Genomic DNA, 19,558 nt, shown 5'->3' on the forward strand with positions numbered 1-19,558 from the left:
ATGACGACGGGCGAGAACAGGGTCACTTCCATGCCTTACCTAACATTTCTGACACCGCAGCTGTGGAGGTCAGAGGACGGCCGCAGGTGTTGGTCCTCGACATCCACCTTTTTTGAAGCAGGGTCTCTCGTTCTATACTGTGTGTACTGAGGAAGCTGCCAGAAGCCGCTGCGGTTCTTCTGCTGCTGCTTCCTCTCTTGGTAGAGGAGCTCTGGGTTATAGAGACAAGCTACATTGTCTGGATTTACATGGGTTCTGGGGTTCTTGAATCTGCTATTCATGCTTGCAAGACAAAGCCATCAGCACAGAACTATTGGAAGCTTCAGGACCGCTCACAACTAGCAAATACTTAATAAATACAAATTTAAATAAATGAATATCTACATAAAGGATGACTACACAAATACCTTCAATCATGTTAAGCAGATGGGCTAAGATTTTTTTTTTTTAAGATCTAATGTTTTAACTATGTGAGGACCTAAGTTAAATGCTCCAGAACCAACATTTTTTTTTTCTTTTAAATCAGTCATGATGGCATGTACTTGTAATCCTAGTGGTAGAGCATACAGAGAGAGGCAGGTCCATGGAGTCATGGGCTCACTGGTACTGTGTGCACAGACAGACAGACAGACAGACAGACACACACACACACACACACACACACACACACAAATAAGTAAAACTCAAGAAAACGCTTTGGTGAGGGCCTGCAATAGAAGGCACAAGGCCTTACTTTACATTTTGTCAGAGTCTAACAGAAAGCTCTGTGCAGCAGACATTAGCATCCTCATTGTGTAGCTAAGAAGCAGAGGTGCCTGATGACCTTTTAGAATTCCCACAGGGAATGGCAGCTTAACTCTTTCTCTCCTGACTGAATTTATAAGACATTTGCCTGTCTCTTGACCCGAACCATACATATTACCATCAAGCGCAGGACCACATTATACTGCTGCTCCCAGAAGATTGTGGTGGGCATAGAAAAGAGAGAAAAGAGTTGGAACTGAGATTGTTATTTCCTGGGAGGAAACTATACTTTTTTTTTTATGGTTGCTAGTGAGCCAGAGCTAAGTTTAAAGACAGAGAAATTACAAAGAAGAAATCTGTGATCCTAGAGATAAGAAATTATTTTTTCCCCGAAATGACTATATTGGTTAATGTTCTCATGAATGTGAAAAAATATGCCCTCCAAAAGCTGCTTAAGAAATTAAAGTTTTACTTTGGTTCACAGTTTTAGGTTGTAGTCCCTCATGGTAGGAAAGCCAAGGATTGAGCAGTACGAGGCAGCTGCTCACATTGTATCTGCAGTCAGGAAGCAAGGACAGGAGAATGCTGATGCTCAGCTCTTTTTCTTTCCAGGATCTCACCCCACGGAGTGATGCCACCACACTAAGAATGGCCCTTCCCACTTCAATTTACCCAATTTAGAACTGTGTTGCAATCCCCCAAAATTTGTCTCCTAGGTAGTGCTAGATCCTGTCACGTTTATGATATTAACCCCTGCAATGACTATAAGAAAGATAATGTCCAAAAACAGATTTAAGGAAGTTATTTTCCTTTCAGAACTCATGAAAATAACTGAAGTAAATGAATATTAGTAAGGTGCTTTGTCAAGTCCATAAAAATGTTATTGTGTGTTAGTATTGTCTGGAAGCTAATATGCCAGGGCAGATATTGAGGTTACAATATGATTTGGAAATGAAATCAGTCTCAGAGCCTCCAGGCTGCATCCTTAAAACTAATTTTTTTTTTGCTTTTTAAATTTTTTTATTTATTATAATTTATTCACTTTGTATCCCAGCTGTGGCCCAATCCCCCATCCCCACCCAACCCTGCCCTTTCTTCCTCTTTTCCTCCCATTCCCCTACCCTAGTCCACTAATAGGGGAGGTCCTCCTTCCCTTCTATCTGACCCTAGTCTATCAGGTCTCGTCAGGACTGACTGCATTGTCTTCCTCTGTGGCCTGGTAAGGCTGCTCCCCCATCAGGGGGAGGTGATCAAAGAGCAGCAACTGAGTTCATGTCAGAGAAAGCCCTGTTTCCATTACTAGGGAACCCACTTGGGGACTGAGCTGTCCAGGCTGCTTCTTAGGCCTGCTGTGTTTTGCTGTGGCTCCCTTGCTTTCCAGAGTTCAAAATTCTCCCGTGCACAAAACTTCATTGAGTAAATTGTCAACATATATCAATAGTGAATAAAGCTCTACTTTTTTCCTAAAAAAAAAAAAAAGGAAATGAAATCAGTCTCTAAAATAAATTCCCCAACCTTGTAGGTTCTATGGTATCCATCTGTATGCATGAGTTCAGTGGTTCTGAACTCATGGGCCATGACCCCCACAGGAATCACATATCATATGTACTGCATATCAGATATTTACATTTTGATTCATCAGAGTATTAAATTTACAGCTGTGAAGTAGCAACAAATAATTTTATGGCTGGGGGTCACCATTGCATGAGGAGCAGTACTGAATGGTTAAAGAATTAGGAAGGTTGAAAACTAATGGCACAGATCTAATGTCTCCAATTTTTTGTGTATGTAATTATAGATAATCAATTGAAAATGCTGGTTTGTTTTTCTGTTCTGCTTCACGATTAGGAAAGGATTAGGATTAGGAAAGTCACTGATGACTTACATGCTTATCTCTCTGAGCATTCTAACAGTAACAGCACCACTACTACCTGCTAAGTCTTCTAAAGTCCAAGTGAAAATGTCTCTGCTTTGGCAAGGATGCAGGGGTCCAGGGTAAGATCTGAGACAGGATGCAGAATCCCCCACTCACTTTATCTTTTGGTCCTCCAGGCTGGTCACAGAAGAGGACTGAAAAAAGAGAGAGAAAAGAGAGAGATAGGGAAAGGAGCCCAGGATTTCTTCTCTAGGTCTAGGGACTGAGTACACTGACACACTGACACTAAGGTGGAAAACTGTAACTGATCACTTTTTTCCCCCTGCAGCCAGGACTGTAAAAGTCAGCTTCTAGCCAAAACTGCAAAAGGTTGTAAAAAGGAGCTCTTTGATTTGAGATTAGCTCCTGCACAGAAGCAGGCTGCTGTGGAAGTCTCCACAGGCTAAAGTAAACTTTTTCCTACTTAACTTAGGCTGATAGTTGGATCCTGAGTCTGCTAACTTGTTTGTAAATCAGTAAGAAAGAGAAATTAAACAAAGTTCATTCATGCACACATGCTGAAGAAAAAGGGTGGATGAAGTTTAAAAATTTCAACTTCAAATTTCCACAAACTTACATATGAGATGATGTTGAATTTTGCTAGCATCTCCTCAGCAGATCTGCAGTAATTATAGAGTATTGATTCCAAAATATCAGCCCATACCTACCCTTCATAAGAATCAGACATATATACCTGTACATATTCATACACACATTCAATGGATGGTACAAAAGGAGCTCCTTAGTACAGACAATTGACATACACTCATGTAACATATGTACAAGAAACAGATGGACATATTTACCTGTAAACACATATCTATATACATATTTACAGCTCACGGAAGAAATGAATTCCAGTGGGCTTCCATTCTTCCATTCCACCACCAGGCTTCTGCCAACTGGCGATGGGGATGGGGTTCTGCCAATGTTTAGTGTTTGGTTATAGCTTCATATCTCTGAGACAAAGCTCCCTGGCAATGAATTACCTCATAGTCAAAAAGACAATTAATAAAGAAAGACTTGAATTCTAAAATATAACAGGTTACATGTTTTAAAACTAAACTTTTCTTATCTTTGTATCCATTTCATATGTTCATAGTTCATAGTGACAAAGTTTGAAAAGGCCTAAAGGTCAATAGGGTCTAAAAGTCAGAAGAATATATATCTTTTCAACTAGGACTAACCTGGCTACACATTTTCTAAGTTTATAGTGAGTTCAAGACAATAGTTTTATCTGTCTTTCAGTGGAAGAAACAAAGTAAATTTCAAATGATAGTATATTATGCCATAAAGTGACAAGGTATAAGGAATCACAACAGAACAGTTTGTATATATTTTGACAATAAAGTTTATTTTGACATTAAGGTTTGTACTTAATTAGATATTGTTTGGTAGTCCCATTATAATTTGGATTCATAGAAAGTTTAAATCAAATTTATAGTGTATACCAGGATTTGTGAGTGAAGGCTATCTGAGGCTACAAACCTTCCTTAAGCCTGTCTCCTAGTGAGGTATCAGGAGGTCCACAAAGGTACTTGCTGTAGCCACAATCTTTCTAAAATTGTTTAAGAAATTCTAAAACAGCTTTTAATATTGTTTGAATCTAATCAGGAATTCCACAATCAGGAATTAAATCATCCTTTTTTTTAAAGTCATTAAAAATAAAATTGAAAATTTATTAAGTAAGCTCAATCAGAACATCAGCCATTAGGAAAACAGCAGCAAAAGTTATTGGGAGGGTGTGGACAAAGATAACATACTCTACTGATCATAGTGAGAGCAGAAAATGGTATCGCCTCCCCCATGGATGAGCCTACCATTTGTTCTCCAATACCAAATGGTCAGGGGTCACATGCATACAAGGAAAAATGAGCAGACTGAGCCGATTGAATTTATAATTAAGAAATATATACTCAGTTGATAGCAGTTGCAAATGAGACAAACTACAGGCAGCTGTCTCTGTGTTTAGCACTATCTTGTTTTTGTTTGTTTGTTTGTTTGTTTAGTTTTTGTTTTTCCAAATCCCTGTGGTGTGAAAGGAGGCCTTAAATATGATATGAAATTAACAGAGATCTATTCAGAATCATCTTAACAGTGACAAAAATAATGACATAGAAGAACATCATCTAATTTGATGATGATGGAGATGAAGAAGGTCATGATGAACGTGATGGTAATAGTGATGAAGGTGGTGCAGTGTTTATTCTGGTCCTTTATTGAATTCCTGAGGATATAGCTTCAGACAGAGAAAAAAAACAATAATCAAAATTATAATTGCAATGCAAGTTAACATTTCTTACTGTTGTGTTCCAGATACTCAATGTGTGTGTTACTTACTGTTGTGTTCCAGATAGCTTCATTCTGCCTAAGCTTATGAAGTGTATATTCATTTTGCATCTGGACTGTAATATACTTGGATGCTATGAGAGGGGCCTACAGAACAACTTGAGTCCATGTTACCTGTAGAAACCCTAGACATTTAGGCTGTTCCTTTTGTCTTCATGCATACCATCTGCCCAGAGACCCTGTCTAAGATGAGTTGTTTTTTTTCTCTCCTATTATTCTGTCCCCCCTGTTTTCTACCTAAAATTCTTGCAATTCCTATTCATCCTAGACTAAAATTTTGATTTAAAAATTTTCTAAAATGAATCTTAAGACTATAACCTCTTGTGCAATGTTTCCTATGTGTGTGATTATGTGCGAGGTTGCTTAATCTTCTCTTGGTAATGTTTTGGGAAGTCATGAAACATTGGGGAGGTAGGGCCTAGCCTCAAGGGAAGTCCTGTATTTTCTTCCTGTTTTATCAAGGTGTGAGGAGTTATTAGTTCACATTCCAGCCACTACAGACGGAACTTCTCCTGCTGCTCTGCTTCCCTACTCTGCAGGGTTGTGTTTAGTTGTTAGCTTCCCCAGTCATTATGCTTTTCCTACCTTGAGGAACTATAGAATTGTAGAACTTTCCCATTGTGTTCCCCCGTCTGAGGTGCTACAGGTTTCTGCTTTGGGATTCAGGATGATTTTTTTTCTTTCCCTTTCTAGCTTCCCATTCTTCTGAATTATGATGGGAATATTTATCACCTGATACTATATATTAAAAGTATGTAGTTTCTAATATTATTATCATATTATTTTATGATGGATTAAATTTAAGAGGTTATCTTGAGTTTTAGTAAGGAATTTGGATTGCTTAACAGTATTTGAACTGTAAGTATTTTATTGGTACTTTTTAAATTGGATGATGACTATTTTACATAGGGACATAATCATTAACCTGTGGGTTTAGAGAGGAAATATTATAGCTTGGACATGAAATGTCATCAGTAGGCTAAGCATTTGAAGCCATAAAACAAGGCTGCTTTGGGAGGGTATGGATACTTTAGGATGGTGAACCCAACTGGAGAATCTGTAGAGAACGGGAAGGACCTTATCAGTTACAGTAATGCTTCAGCCTGTCCCTTCTCCCTCAACTGCCAAGGGGAGAATAGCTGCTACCACATACTCCTGCCATTAAAGGTGAAATCACCCTAGTTCCCAGGCCTTTCCATGCATGATAAAATAAATTCCCTAAAGTTCTATTTTATTAGGCAAAACAATCCCCAAATTGAGCCACCAGCCTATGGAATGGTACTGAAAACACTTAAGATGTCTCTCCCCAACTTAATTTTAATAGTTCTATCACAGGCAGGCCCAGAGGCTTGTATCCTAAGTGAATTTAGATGTGCTCAAGTTGTTACTTATCACTCACTTATTACTTAGCAAGTAATTTAAGAATTACCTACTGTTTGCAAGGCATACTTGGGGATAAATGATTAATCTGTGAAAATGTGGCTTTCTGATAGATGGAAAACAGGACGAGCCTCCCTCATAAGAGAGACAAAAGCCAAATTCATACATAATATGAGAATATAAACCATGGACTGAGTATTATTATAAATTTGTCATCTGCTTTAGTTGCAATCACTGAACCACTGAGCATTTCATTAAATGCTTTAAATATATTAATAATCATTGCAAATTATTATGTCATCAAAGTTCTAATTCTAGGGAAAGCTAACTCTTCTTTAAGATCATGTCAGAAAACTAAGATTTTGTCTTGTGGATGGACAAGAAACAGACTCCATGAGCCTAAGTACTAGGTGACCTCAAGAGCTCTACTATACTGGGTAAACGCACACAAAGAGCTACAAGACACACAGCGGGGCACTCTGCAGATCTCACTCTCCTCCTTCTCTGGACACATATTCCAGTTGGATGCAAGTCCATGTTCCTGTATCTAAGGCAAGATTAAAATAAAACTCTGTAGTTGATCTAAGAATAACGAAACTTGGAGAGGGTTCTCACCTCTGAAGAGGTGAAATTTTAGAGCCCAGAGTTAATGCAACTCCCCCTCCCTTCCGACTAAGAAGCTGAGTAATGAATTGCCTGTGACAACAAGCAAGACACTGTGACTATGTGAGGTTCTGCATGTGGGAAATGCCCAAAGCTATTTAAGAGCTAGTTATTATTCTGTGTGTTAATGATTTCAGAAAATGGTTTAGAAAATCATCTCTAATTACCCATCATTTATATTTTCATTTAAGTTCCTGAAGCCCGTTCAAATTGCTTTGTCTTCTTCATATTTGACAGAACACTGTTGTTGTGCTAACAGACACTGAGAAGATACAAGGCCCAAAGACATGAATATTATTCTGACTAAGCTACAACTTTCACACCACTGAACTAGTGGAATCATATTAAACTGAGGAGATTGTGTGTGTGTGTGTGTGTGTGTGTGTGTGTGTGTTATGCAGATATCATCAGTGTCATTCTCAGCAACCACTTCTACCCACTGACATATATCTTTAGTTCACCAGAAAGTATATCTGGCTTAGATAGTTTTATGTCAATTTGACAGGAACTAAAGTCATCTGAGAAGGAGGGGACCTCAATTAAGAAAATTTCTCTTTAAGATCTTGCTGTAAGATCTTAATTAGTGATCGATGTGGGAGGGACCATCAGCTGTCGGTAAATCCATTCCTGGGCTAGTGGCTCTGAGTTCCTTAAGAAGGCAGACTGAACATGCCAGAAGGTTCAAGACCATAAGCAGCACTCCTCCTTGGCCTCTATGTGAGTTCCTTCTTTCATATCACAGCCCCATTTCAGTTTTTTTCCTGGCTTTATTCAATGATGGACTACAAGGTGAAGTTGTAAGCCAACCTATCTCTTTCTTTTTCTCATGATGTTTCATCACAGCAATAGTACCTTCACTAAGACAAGTTGGTACCAGAGTATTACTATGACTGACTTTAGGAAGAGTATAGAAGGACTTTGGGACTCTGGGCTAGAATAGCCATTTAGTTTCAAGAACTTAGTGAAGTGTTCTGTAGGAGCTTGGGAGATAAGAATGTTGAAAACAGTACAGGTGCTGGAGGCCTGGCTTGTGAAGTTTCAGAGGGAAGCAAGAATACCAGGCTACCAGGCCATTTGGGTTAAGAATCTGTGGTTTGGGTTAACTTGAGGCTAAAGAATTGGCTTTTATTTACAAGATATGAGAACCACTAAAGTGAAACTTTTGCTTTGCTTAGATAGTGAATGTTAGTATGCCAGGGCTGAAGAATCAGCTGTGATTGAGGAGAAACAAGAATCATTAAGGCAAAGTCTTATAGGAAGTGTTTCCTCAGGATCAGGACACAGAGGCTGTGTTTCAAAAGTGGCCAAGGTGTATCTTCTATTGGCAGCCAAACTCGGCATTGTATGATTTATGCTGGTAGTACTGGTTTTGAAGGAATGCAGGGGTCATAGAGAGCAGCTAAAGCTTGACACTGGAACCCCTGAAGAGAGCTCAGGAGAGGATACTGGTGAAAGTGCCATACAGGTAGAGAAGAAAATCCCAGCATTTTAGAGATGCCAGTAACATTGGTTGGCACCGAGAAAAGCAACAGCCATGATGTGGATCAGTCCTGAGCTTGGAAGACAATCTGCATGTCCTCCAAAAGGTGCATTCATAAAGGTGACCCAAATCAAGAGGAGCATGTGTGGATCCAAGAAATTAAGCAAGCTTACACTGTTGGTTTTTTTTTTTTTTTTTCAGATCATGGCTGTGCTCAGGTTCTTCCCTCTTAAAATAGCAAAGGATTTATCTTAAGTTTGAATTTTATAGGAGTTCACAGTTGAAATATTTTGAACTTTTGAAATAAATTTTAGATTTTTTTTTTCAATGCAGTTTATTCAGGAACCTTGAACAATCATCTGACCCTGGGAAAAGCCAGCCCACAGCTTAAATAGCTTCTGGGTAGCCAACCCCAGCATGCCATGTGGGCAATGCAGATAGGTCCACATACATGGAAGCAAGCCAGATCCTCAGCCTTAGCCAAATGTGGAGTTGTTTGTGACAGAGAGCACTCACCATCGGGAAGGTGGAAGGCGGAAACCAGCTCCATCTTTAAGGCACAGCATTCCGCAGCTCTCTACAGTTCCCTCTTTTTGTTTTAGACATATCAGGCAAGAGTAGAGGTCTGATCTCTGATATTAGAAATAAATTGAGACTTTGTACCAATGTTCATTTAGGTGTCATCCACTTGGAATTTGAAAAGACTGTTAAACTGTTGTTTTGTTTTGTTTTTCTCAAGACACTGTTTCTCTGGATGTAGCCTTGGCTATCTTGGACTTGCTTTGTAGACCAGAATGGCTTCAAAATCACTGGGATCTCCCTGCCTCTGCCTCCCAAGTGCTGAGATTAAAGGTGCACCACCATCCCCCTGAAACTGTTGGAATTTTATAAAGTTATTTATGTTTTTAATGTGAGATCATGGCAATGGATGGGAAAGGAAAGGTTGTGGCTTCACGGTGATATCTCTGTATGTCAAGTTGACAAGGGCTCAATTGGGCTGGGTAGATTTATGTCAACTTGATACAAGGTAAAAATATCTTGAGAGAAGGGAGCCTTAGTTAAGAGAATGTCTCCATAAAATCAGATTATAAGAAAGCCTGTAAAGCATTTTCTTAATTAGTGATAGATAGTAGAGAGCCCATCCCATTTTGGATGGTGCCATCTCCAGGCTAGTGGTCCTGGCTTATATAAGAAAGCAGACAGATGATCAATCCTCGTTTAGAAAGACAGATGGGATGTGCATTGAACGTATGACAGGAGTCTACTGAGCGCATCTGAAAGACTCTAACTAGCAGTGTTTTCAAAGCAAAGACTCATGACCACACCTTTGGCAGAGTACAGAGAATCATATGAAAGAAGGGGAGTTAGTCTGATGGGGAAAGGATAGGAGCTCCACAAGGACCAAATATATCTGGGCACAGGGTCTTTTCTGAGACTGACATTCAACCGAAGACCATGTATGGATATAACCTAGAACCTCCACTCAGATGTAGCCTGTGGTAGCTCAGTAACCAAATGGTTTCCCAAAGTGAGGGGAACAAGGACTATTTCTAACAGGAACTCAATGACTGGCTCTTTGGCCTCCCCACCCCCCAAGGGAGGAGCAGCAGTCCTGTTAGGCCACAGAGGAGGGCTTTGCAGCCAGTCCTGAAGATACCTGATAAAACAGGATCAGATGAATAGGGAGGAGGTCCCCCCATCAGTGGACTTGGAAAGGGGCATGGTGGAGATGAGGGAGGGAGGAAGGGACTGGGAGGGAATGAGGGATTGGGATACAGCTGGGATACAGAGTTAATAAAATGTAACTGATAAGAAAAATATAAAATTCAAAAAAAAAAAAAAAAAAAGAAAAAGAAAGCAGACAGAGTAGGCAATTAGGAACAAGCCAGTAAGCAGCACTCCTCCATGGCCTTTTCAACAGTTCCCACATATAGTTTCCAGCCCTGTTTGAGCTCCTGTTTTGGCTTCCTCCAGTGATAGAATAAGGTTTAGAAATGTAAGCCAAATAAACCCTTTCCTCTTTAGGTTTCTTTTGGTCATTGTGTTTCATTTCAGCAATATTAACCTGAAGTAAGCTAGCTTCCTAAGAGATCACCATGTAGAGCAGGTTATTTAATAGAGTAGGATTCAGCTTAGTCCTGCATCATAATGATTGTACAGTGGTTTGACTACCACTTACCGCAACTCTGAACACAGTGGTAGAGATGTTCCAAAGCTGCCATTCACAGTGGACTTTCCTGAGTACTACATAGAAGACACTAATGGTATTTTACAAAGCTCAAAGTTTGAGTTAATAACTTCCCTAGGGTCAGTTTTTTCCTCATCCCAAACTTGTGCTAGGTACTGTCTTCCAGTTAGTCTTCACATACACCCCCACCCTCCATCCAAACACACAAGAGTCTCAGCCTCCTTTGCACAATACTAGCTATGTTCATCTTTCCTTTCTCCCTTGCTTCATTCTTGTTTAATTTAATTTTCAATCAAGCTTTTAAGGGAAAAACGAAATAGCAGATCCTCATCCCTATGTGCAAAACTACAGGCTTCTGATTAGAAAAGTCAATTGTGGGTAATAACTTTTCAATGATAGTGCATAGCTGAAGTTCCACCTTACCTGTAGCCAAACTCCTGTGAGTACATACCTTCTCTGCTCCAGGAACTGCATAAAGTCAGGCATGTTCTTCTTTCTAGATTCAACTATAGAGCTATTTGCAAATGGGATGGTGTATGTATTTGTGTGCCTTTACACCCATACCCACACATGCAGAAGACATAATCGTTATGGTGGTCCAGCCCGAACACTACAGACTAAGACTCTTCTCCAGCCTCTATTGCTAAATTGTATAGTCTTCCAGACACCAATTCAGAATGTTTCTCCTCTGAAACACCTTGTGATTTCCTTGTTTAGACCTGAATCAGCTCTCTTGTAATACTTCTTTTGACCACCTCACAATGACTGCGTGTGGTTCTCCAATGCTCCCTGGTGCCTTGCTTTCATGAGTGGGCACCTGAAACATTGTGCAGGTGCACCTTATGTGGAAAATGTCAATAGATGCTCTGCATAGGCTGAACCCTTCCCAAGACAAAAGAGAGATGAAGAACATGGGAGGAGTTCCTTGTGAGAGGGACTTAGAATCTCTCAGCAGGAATCCACCAACCAGGCATCAAGCCTCAGATGGTCACCCAGTATTCCTTCATTCCATCCATCTCTGTGCCCAGTGAAACTATCAAAAAGTATTCAGACACATATGAATAACATTACTGCTAGACTTTTAAAGTTTTAAGTGTTGTTATGAAGAATGTCTTTAGTCAAAAGAAATTGGATCATAAAGCATAATATGAAATTCATAACGCTGCCACATTGGACTACTTTAAAGACTAATTACTGCAATGAGTCCTAATGACTGTTGCCTTCAAAACATATATATCATATACAAATAGGAGTAATGTTCTTCTTTTAATGGAAGTGAATCTTAATTGATCTCCAAAGAAAGAAACACACATGTTTAGTAGCTTAAGGGATCTCTAAGCACATGAATGATCAATGAGTATCTCCTGTGAACCCAGTGTCTCATATACATGTGCAGACTGAGCTCAAAGCATAGGTCTGAAGCAAGGAGCTGGAGAAGATTTGTTCACACCTGTTCTGGTTTCATTTCTGTTCCTGTGATAAAACACCCTGACATAAAGCCACCTATGGTAGAAAGTGCTATATTTAGCTTACATTTCTACATTGCCGCAGCAGATCATTGCAGAGATGTTGCAGAGGCAGGTGAGTCAAACAGCTATTCACATAGTAATTGCCATTGAGAACAGAGGGAACTAAATGTGTGCAGGCCTGCCTGTTTCAGTGCTTGATTTATTTTTCCTCTCCTATACACAGAGTTCAGGATGTCCTGCTTCAGAAATAGTCATTCAAGTAGGCTGGGTGCTCCCACATTAATTAGAAGTAAAGAGAGTCCCCCACAGATATACCCACAGGCTGTGGTGACATAGATAATTCTTTAGTTAAGGCTATCACTCTAGTCGATTTCATATTCTGCTAATCAACAGTTAAAACTATCAAGTCAGAAGTTAAAATTAAAGAAACTTCATTCCATCGTTCAGCATATTTCCCTACCATTCAGGAAAGGCTCCCTGCCATGAACCAGGGCATAGGGATATAGATAAGAAGAGAGTGCCTCGGAAAATTGACAACTGATTTGCATTCTGGTGCAGTAATGGGACTTGATTCTGTACAAACACATTTGAGCTAAAGGTGAGACAGGTTGTGGGATATTTTGTGCTAGCGTAAACAGAAGCAGCAGTGAAATAGAAGAAGATAATTGTTTCTTGTTAAAGTACTTAGAACTCGACTGAATAAAGTAAAGAGGAGCCCATCCATTGAGTGCACTGGAGGCCTTGGTGCCCACTTAGGATTTTCAAGGTTGTTTTGAATAAAGAATGAATTGAGCCCAAGAAAGCCATAAGAGCAGAGTGGATGAGGGAAGCTTAGAGGTTACTGATTCAGGAAAAATTCTCAAAGAGCTCTAGAATGGCTGACATTCTTCCTAATAATCTGTCCTCCCATTGTCCAAGATAGAAACTGTGCAGAATAAACTATATATTTTCCTTTGCTACAAAGGTGACTATGACTTTCACAGACTATAGCTTTGCCAATACAGCTTCCAAATATTAGATTTTAAAAATACAGAATAAGTTCATCATATTTTTAAAGATTTATTTATATTTTAATAATGGGTATGTGTCTGTGTGTGGGCACGTGCCTATGTGTACAGGTGCTCTAGAGGACAGAAATGGACATTAGTTCCCTGAAGATGGAGCTATAGCCAGTTGTGAGCTGCCTCACATGGATGCTTGAAACTGAACTCAGGCCTCTGTAAGAGTTGCACATGCTTGTAAGTGCTAGGCCTTCTTTCCAGTTCCCCATCTTACCTCTTTAAAGTGACAAAGACTCAGTATAAGCAGAGTAGATAAATTATGATTCTGAAATAAGTGCTTCGGTGTTTAATGGTTCCATTTCCGGTTATCAATGTATTGTGTCCTCAAAACGTATTCTCCCTCTTATAATTGGAGGTGTGCACCCTTTGATCAGTATCTCTGTTTGTCCCACCCATACAATTACAACTCTACTCTGTGAGTCCATAGGATCTACATTTTCAGAGTCCATATGTGAGAACCCCTGCCACCTGTCTTTCTGTGTCTATTCTTTTTCACTTATCCGAATGCTCTCCCTCTCCTCTAACCATCATGTTTCAAAAGGAAGGATGTTATTTTTTATAAGCCACTGAACACATAAACTACATTTCCTTCCTTCATGCCTGAGCAGACCTCTAGGCCTTAGCTCCATACTTGGAATATGTCTTTTATGAAGAAAGGCAGGTAGGATGCAGGTAATTCCTTGCAATACCCATTTTATTTATAGTAGATAGAATATGTATATAAATATATACACATAGGAAAGCCATGGTTGTGACTGGGCAATTAAAACTAGTTGAGAGATGAAAGGCCCTGAAAATGTTAAACATGACTGATATCCCTAAGTGACACTTAAGTGTGAATCTAAATCTTACATCTTTCAGAGGAGACAGGATCTTAGAGGAAGAAGTAAAAAAGAGGTAAAGCATGGGAAGGTACATATTGATTGATATTGTGGAAGATCTGTAGTTGATAACAATAACAAATACTGGACTCTACCACAATAGGTGATGACCAGCAATGTGAAAACTGGTGTGTGCATGCATAAAGAAAACACCACTTTGTACCTAACTAGTGAACAAGAATCTGCATCCTGGCAAAGATCTATAAGAGTATTCCATCTGGAATAAGAAAGAAGTGTGATAGGTCAAAAGCCTATGCCAGCTTGGCACACATGGATACAAAAATATGATACTCAGGGAGTTTAGTTGGTGAGAGAAAGTGTAAAATAACCTATTTTTAAAGGAACATGGTAAAAGATGCCACAGGGTCTTCTAACCCTGTACAAATTATTAAGATAATCTGAGAGCATTGGGGAGCTGTTGAAATAATTTAAGCAACAGTATTGGTTCCCAAATTGCATGCTTATTTTGACTATATCATACAAAATACATGAATGTGAAAGATGGAGAGATGTTACTTGAAGCAAAGTTCAGATGTGTCATAAACACTGATGGCAAGATATAGTGCAAAGCTACTTTAAAGTATGTGGGAAGAACATAGCTTCAAGACTGACTTTATGTAGACCAGAAGGTCTTGTATATGGTAAGAAACACAGGACAGTCTTGAAAATATATATGGGGATTCTGATATGAGTAATCAATGAGTAATGGTATCACCAAATGAGGTGACCAAAGTAGGACAGGTTGGTTTCATTGATTTGGTTGTGTTTGCATTTGCAGAGATGAGCATTCAACCCAAGCTGGGACTTGCATATGGAAATCAAGTGCTTTACCAATAAAATACATACATTTTATTTCCTATTTCAATGGCAAACATGATTAATATGGGCTTAAGTACCTTATCCCTGACAGACATGTCACAGCACAAGGAAAAACTATTCCTTTAGTCTCCTTCAACTAGATTAAAAACTCTTTAAAGGTATATGCTTCAGAAAAGCACAGCACACAGAACTAGAGTCCTGGAGAGATGATTGGGTCAAGAATGTGTTTGCTGTGGAAGCATGGAGACCTGAGTGTGGATCCCCAATGTTCATGGAAGAGCCAGGTCTGGTGAGCTGCAACTAATGTCCCAGTGCTGAGAATGTGGAGTCATGAGGATGTGTAGGGCTCTGTGGCCAAATAGTCTAACCAGTCAGTGAGCTCTAAGTCAACCAATGAGAGACCCTGCTTCAAAAATATAGATGAGGATAAATCAAAGCAGACACTCAGTGTTGACCTTTAGCCTTTTCAGGTGCTCAAATGGCATGCAAACTGGCATATATACATACTTTACATACATACAAATTAACGTCTCCTCCAAAAACATCCCAAAGATTTGTCCTGACTTCTAGAGAATTTACAGATTATAGTTAGTACAATACAGCATATGTTAGGATAGAAATGATAATAGTCCTATGAGCTTGGAGAGTCCAGGTAGTTTCCTGAGAGAAACAACATGCTGAACTCTGCAGGATGAGGGGAAAGAAAGGAGCATAAGGTGTAAAGCTCTCCCCACTGAAAGGCCCTCTGCACAGGGATAACTGGGTAATTGGGGATGTTGCATTGTAAAGGACACATATGACCTTTGGGATGAGCTAGATTTAGTATCTAAACCTGAATTCAAAAACTAAGTAAATTCATTAAGAAGTTCTTCAATTCCCAACACTTTATTTCTGTAGGTTCATTTTCTTATATATGTGAAATAAAGGGGGGAAAAAGCAAAGAACTTTCTAGATGAACATAGAAGGCAGAAACCTAACCATGATGAAAATTTTTTAGTAAGGCAAGTGATACAATTCTGTCCAGTTTCAGAAGGGCACTTTTTAGGGTATGAGTTGTGATTCCTTTGAAGAAGCTTCCTTTTTACTAGGCTCAGTTCTAGTTTTTTTGTTTTTGTTTTCCAGTAGAAATATCATTTTGCAATATCATTTTCTTTTGCACTTGCACTATCATTTTCAATAAAAGACATAAAATCTGTAAACTAAAGAAGCTAAAAATGAAGGGGAATCTGGGGTAATATGATCAATCCTCACTTACAAAGACAAATGGGATGGACTTTGGAAGTAGGAGAAAATAAGTAACAGTACGGGAGCCTACCACAGAGGGCCTCTGAAAGACTCTATCAGAGCAGATGCTGAGACTCATAACTAAACCTTGGGCAGAGTACAAGGAATCATATGAAAGAAGGGGGAGTCAGTAAGACCTGGAGAGAACAGGAGCACCACAAGGACCAAATACATCTGGGCACAGGGGTCTTTTCTGAGACTGATTCTCCAACCAAGGATCATGCATGGATATAACCTAGAACCCCTGCTCAGATGATGCCCATGGTAGCTCCGTATCCAAGTGGGTGCCCTAGTAAGAGGAAGAGGGACTGTCTCTGACATGAACTCAGTGGCTGGCTCTTTGATCTCCTCATGGCTGAAGGAGGAGCAGCCTGACCAGGCCACAGAAGAAGACAATGCAGCCAGTCCTGAAGAGACCTGATAAGCTAGGATGAGATGGAAGGGGAGGAGGACCTCCCCTATCAGTGGATTTAGAGAGGGGCAGGGAGGAGATGAGGGAGGAAGGACGGGATTGGGAGGGATTGAGGGAGGGGGTTACAGCTGGAATACAAATTAAATAAACTGTAATTAATATAAAAAATAAAAGTTAAAAAACTTTAATATATTCATTGTGTGTTTCTGTATCCATGTGCAGCATAACATGCCATGTGCGTGGAGGTCAGAAAACAACCTTTGAGAGTCAGTTTATCCTTCTCTGTCGGTAAAGGCATGGAATGCAAGTAATCAAATCTCTTTACTTCTCACACATAAACACACACACACACACAAAGAGAGAGAAATAGTGATAAAGAGAGACAGAGGTAGGAGGGAATAAAAATAGATTTGGTTCAAAGGTATAAAAAAGGAAGAAAAAGAAGATAGATATAATTTTTGAGTGTATCAACGTTAAAAGGACCCATTTAAATTTAATGGGGTACTTGTGGAGACCACTGCACATTCTACTACAAATGTTTATTTCAGGAATATATTTGGAAAAGATGAGATAAGTGCATCTTAAAAATAACTTTTATTTTTAATTTCCACATTATACAGATCAAATCTCTGCCTATACTAATGCAGAGGATGTGTCCCTTTATGCACTGCACTGCTAGTGTGTTCTAGAGAGAAAAATGGGACCAAGTGGGAGATAAACACGGTGTGGTGCATTGACCAATGTACTTCTGACCTGGCACTTAGCCTATTATTTGCTTTGTTGTATTGACTGCAGTTCCTGTGACAGTTCACTACCTCTGGGACTATAAACCTGAAGTGTTTACCATTGTGTATGTCTAAGGCAGGAGCGTGGTATGCAGAAGCCTAAGGAAAATAGAGACAATGAATATTTACAGAAAGGTGCAAAGAAAGGAAAGTGGGATTCTAGCACTGGGACAATGACTCAGAATATTGGTCTTGAACACAGCCTGTGATTGACAGCAATGGGAAAAAAAAACAAAACAAGAGTGGTTTTAGGAAGATCAAATATAATATAAATGTATGGAATATACTTATAATAGAAATGTATGGAATCATACTTATTGGCTCAAATGTGAGTAAATATACTTTTCTCCTTAATGTCTCTCAGCGTATGACACTGCACACTGTTCAAAACATTCTCTGCTCTTTTCTGTACTCAAAGAGAGAGCTTCCGGTGTCTGATGAAGAGTTCAGCGCTACAGTGCAGCTGACCCAACAGCAGTGGAAAAGCAGCTTAAGCCACTCTGCTCATCCATCTCAGCCAGCTTTGTTGGAGAGGTGAAATGAGCAAATGTGCCTGTGATAAAGAAGCCAAATAATTTTTATTCTTCCATGCCACTTCATATAGAGTAGCTTTCAAATTAAAAAAAAAGAATATTCATACTACAGTATCCATTCTGTTTATGCTGTAATGCTTTGTCTTTCTGCACCCTCTTCCTTCTTACATAGGAAAAGACAAGAAAGGGAAGTCCTTCATATGCCTTTCCAGACTCTACCAAATATCCTTTACTTTTTCATTAAGCTCTAAGGTTGAGATTCAGTCATCTAAATTCTTGACATCATGTATAATGAACAGCTGTTTGAAAAATACTCTTCTGGTAAATTTTGAATTTCCTAAGGGGCCATGAAGATTTAGAGTGGTCACCATGTCTTCAGACCAGACCACACTTAAACTGGAGACATTACATTGCATAAAAGTGGGTAAAAACAGGGAGATCTCCTCTTTCTCCAGCTCAGAAAGAAGAAAGTGATTGCAAGAGAACCATGTCATGAAAATAACCATGTTCATGTTCTCACATTCCAGTTACATAACAGATCAGTGGGTGTGTTTGTCAAAGTGTATCTCTTTCTTCCACTCTCTTCACCTCCTTCCCCTCTGGTGGGCCCCCCTTTTTCCTTTCCTTTTTTTCTTCCCGCTCTCTCTTTTTCTCTTTCTTTCTATCTGTTTTTGAGAAACAGTCTCACTGTGTATTCCAGCTCTCCTGAAACCCTGCCCTTTCTGTCTCAGCCTACACTGTGCTGACAGGACAGGTCTACAGCAATGTGCTCATCTCAAACTTGTACTTGAATTTAAAATGGCATATACACAAAACAACTACAAAAACAACCGCACACACTCACTTTAATTAGTATCTATATTAAGAAAATTGTAGCTCAACTCCAATGAACATATAGATTAAAAAATGCTTATTCATTGAGGCCCCCAAAATAATTTATGAACAATTTTATCACATTTTTCTATGTTTTACTTGCTAGTCTTAATTCTGATTCCCCCTTTATTTTCTTTCAAGGAAGTTTACAAGTTCGGTATGGACTAAGCAAGGAAGAAAGTCATGTGTTCACCATCAGCACAGAGAATTTGGCCAACAGAAGGGTTCATCAGGTGAAGATTAGCCGAGAAGGGCCAGAACTTTCCATTCAGGTACTTCAACTTTCCACTCAGCCGACATGCCAAGGCTTCTCCGCTAAACATGTCTGAGATTCTGACTCAATCCCCCCACTGGCATTTCCATCACCTGGAATAGAGCTAGAAATGAAAACTGTTGAGTATTCCATCAGAAACTACTAGAGAGAAGGAAACACTGGAAATTCTAGTTTTGCTCAAGTTTAATCAGCTCTTAATCAGATTGAGTGAAGAAGGGATGTGTGCAAAGAGGAAAGTACTGAAGACTGTAGAAAGGATTGCAGGGAAATGGCCAGGTGCAGGTGGGTACAGAGGAGGACACAGGTGACATAGAAGCCCTTGGAAAGACACAGGTCTCCGCTGTACAACACTGTTTAGTTCTTACTTCAAGCTGGTTCTTGATAACAAGGAAGAGCTGGCTGGGTAGAAAAAAAAAGAGAGAGAAGGATTTTGAAGGGTCCATGTGTG

The 19,558-nt window shown here is 39.5% G+C and overlaps 1 protein-coding gene across 3 annotated transcripts in view; it reads left to right on the forward strand.

Annotated features, from left to right (window-relative positions):
* Positions 1 to 19,558, forward strand: part of LOC110563726 (contactin-associated protein like 5-1-like) — a 785,262-nt gene that overhangs the window by 706,300 nt on the left and 59,404 nt on the right. For all 3 annotated transcript variants that reach the window (XM_060371606.1, XM_060371607.1, XM_060371608.1), the window contains one exon: positions 18,978 to 19,108. In XM_060371606.1, coding sequence (XP_060227589.1) covers positions 18,978 to 19,108 — 131 coding nt within the window. The remainder of the gene's footprint in view (positions 1 to 18,977; positions 19,109 to 19,558) is intronic.

This window comes from Meriones unguiculatus, chromosome 18 (genome assembly GCF_030254825.1).
Source record: "Meriones unguiculatus strain TT.TT164.6M chromosome 18, Bangor_MerUng_6.1, whole genome shotgun sequence".
Classification (NCBI taxonomy): Eukaryota; Metazoa; Chordata; class Mammalia; order Rodentia; family Muridae; genus Meriones; species Meriones unguiculatus.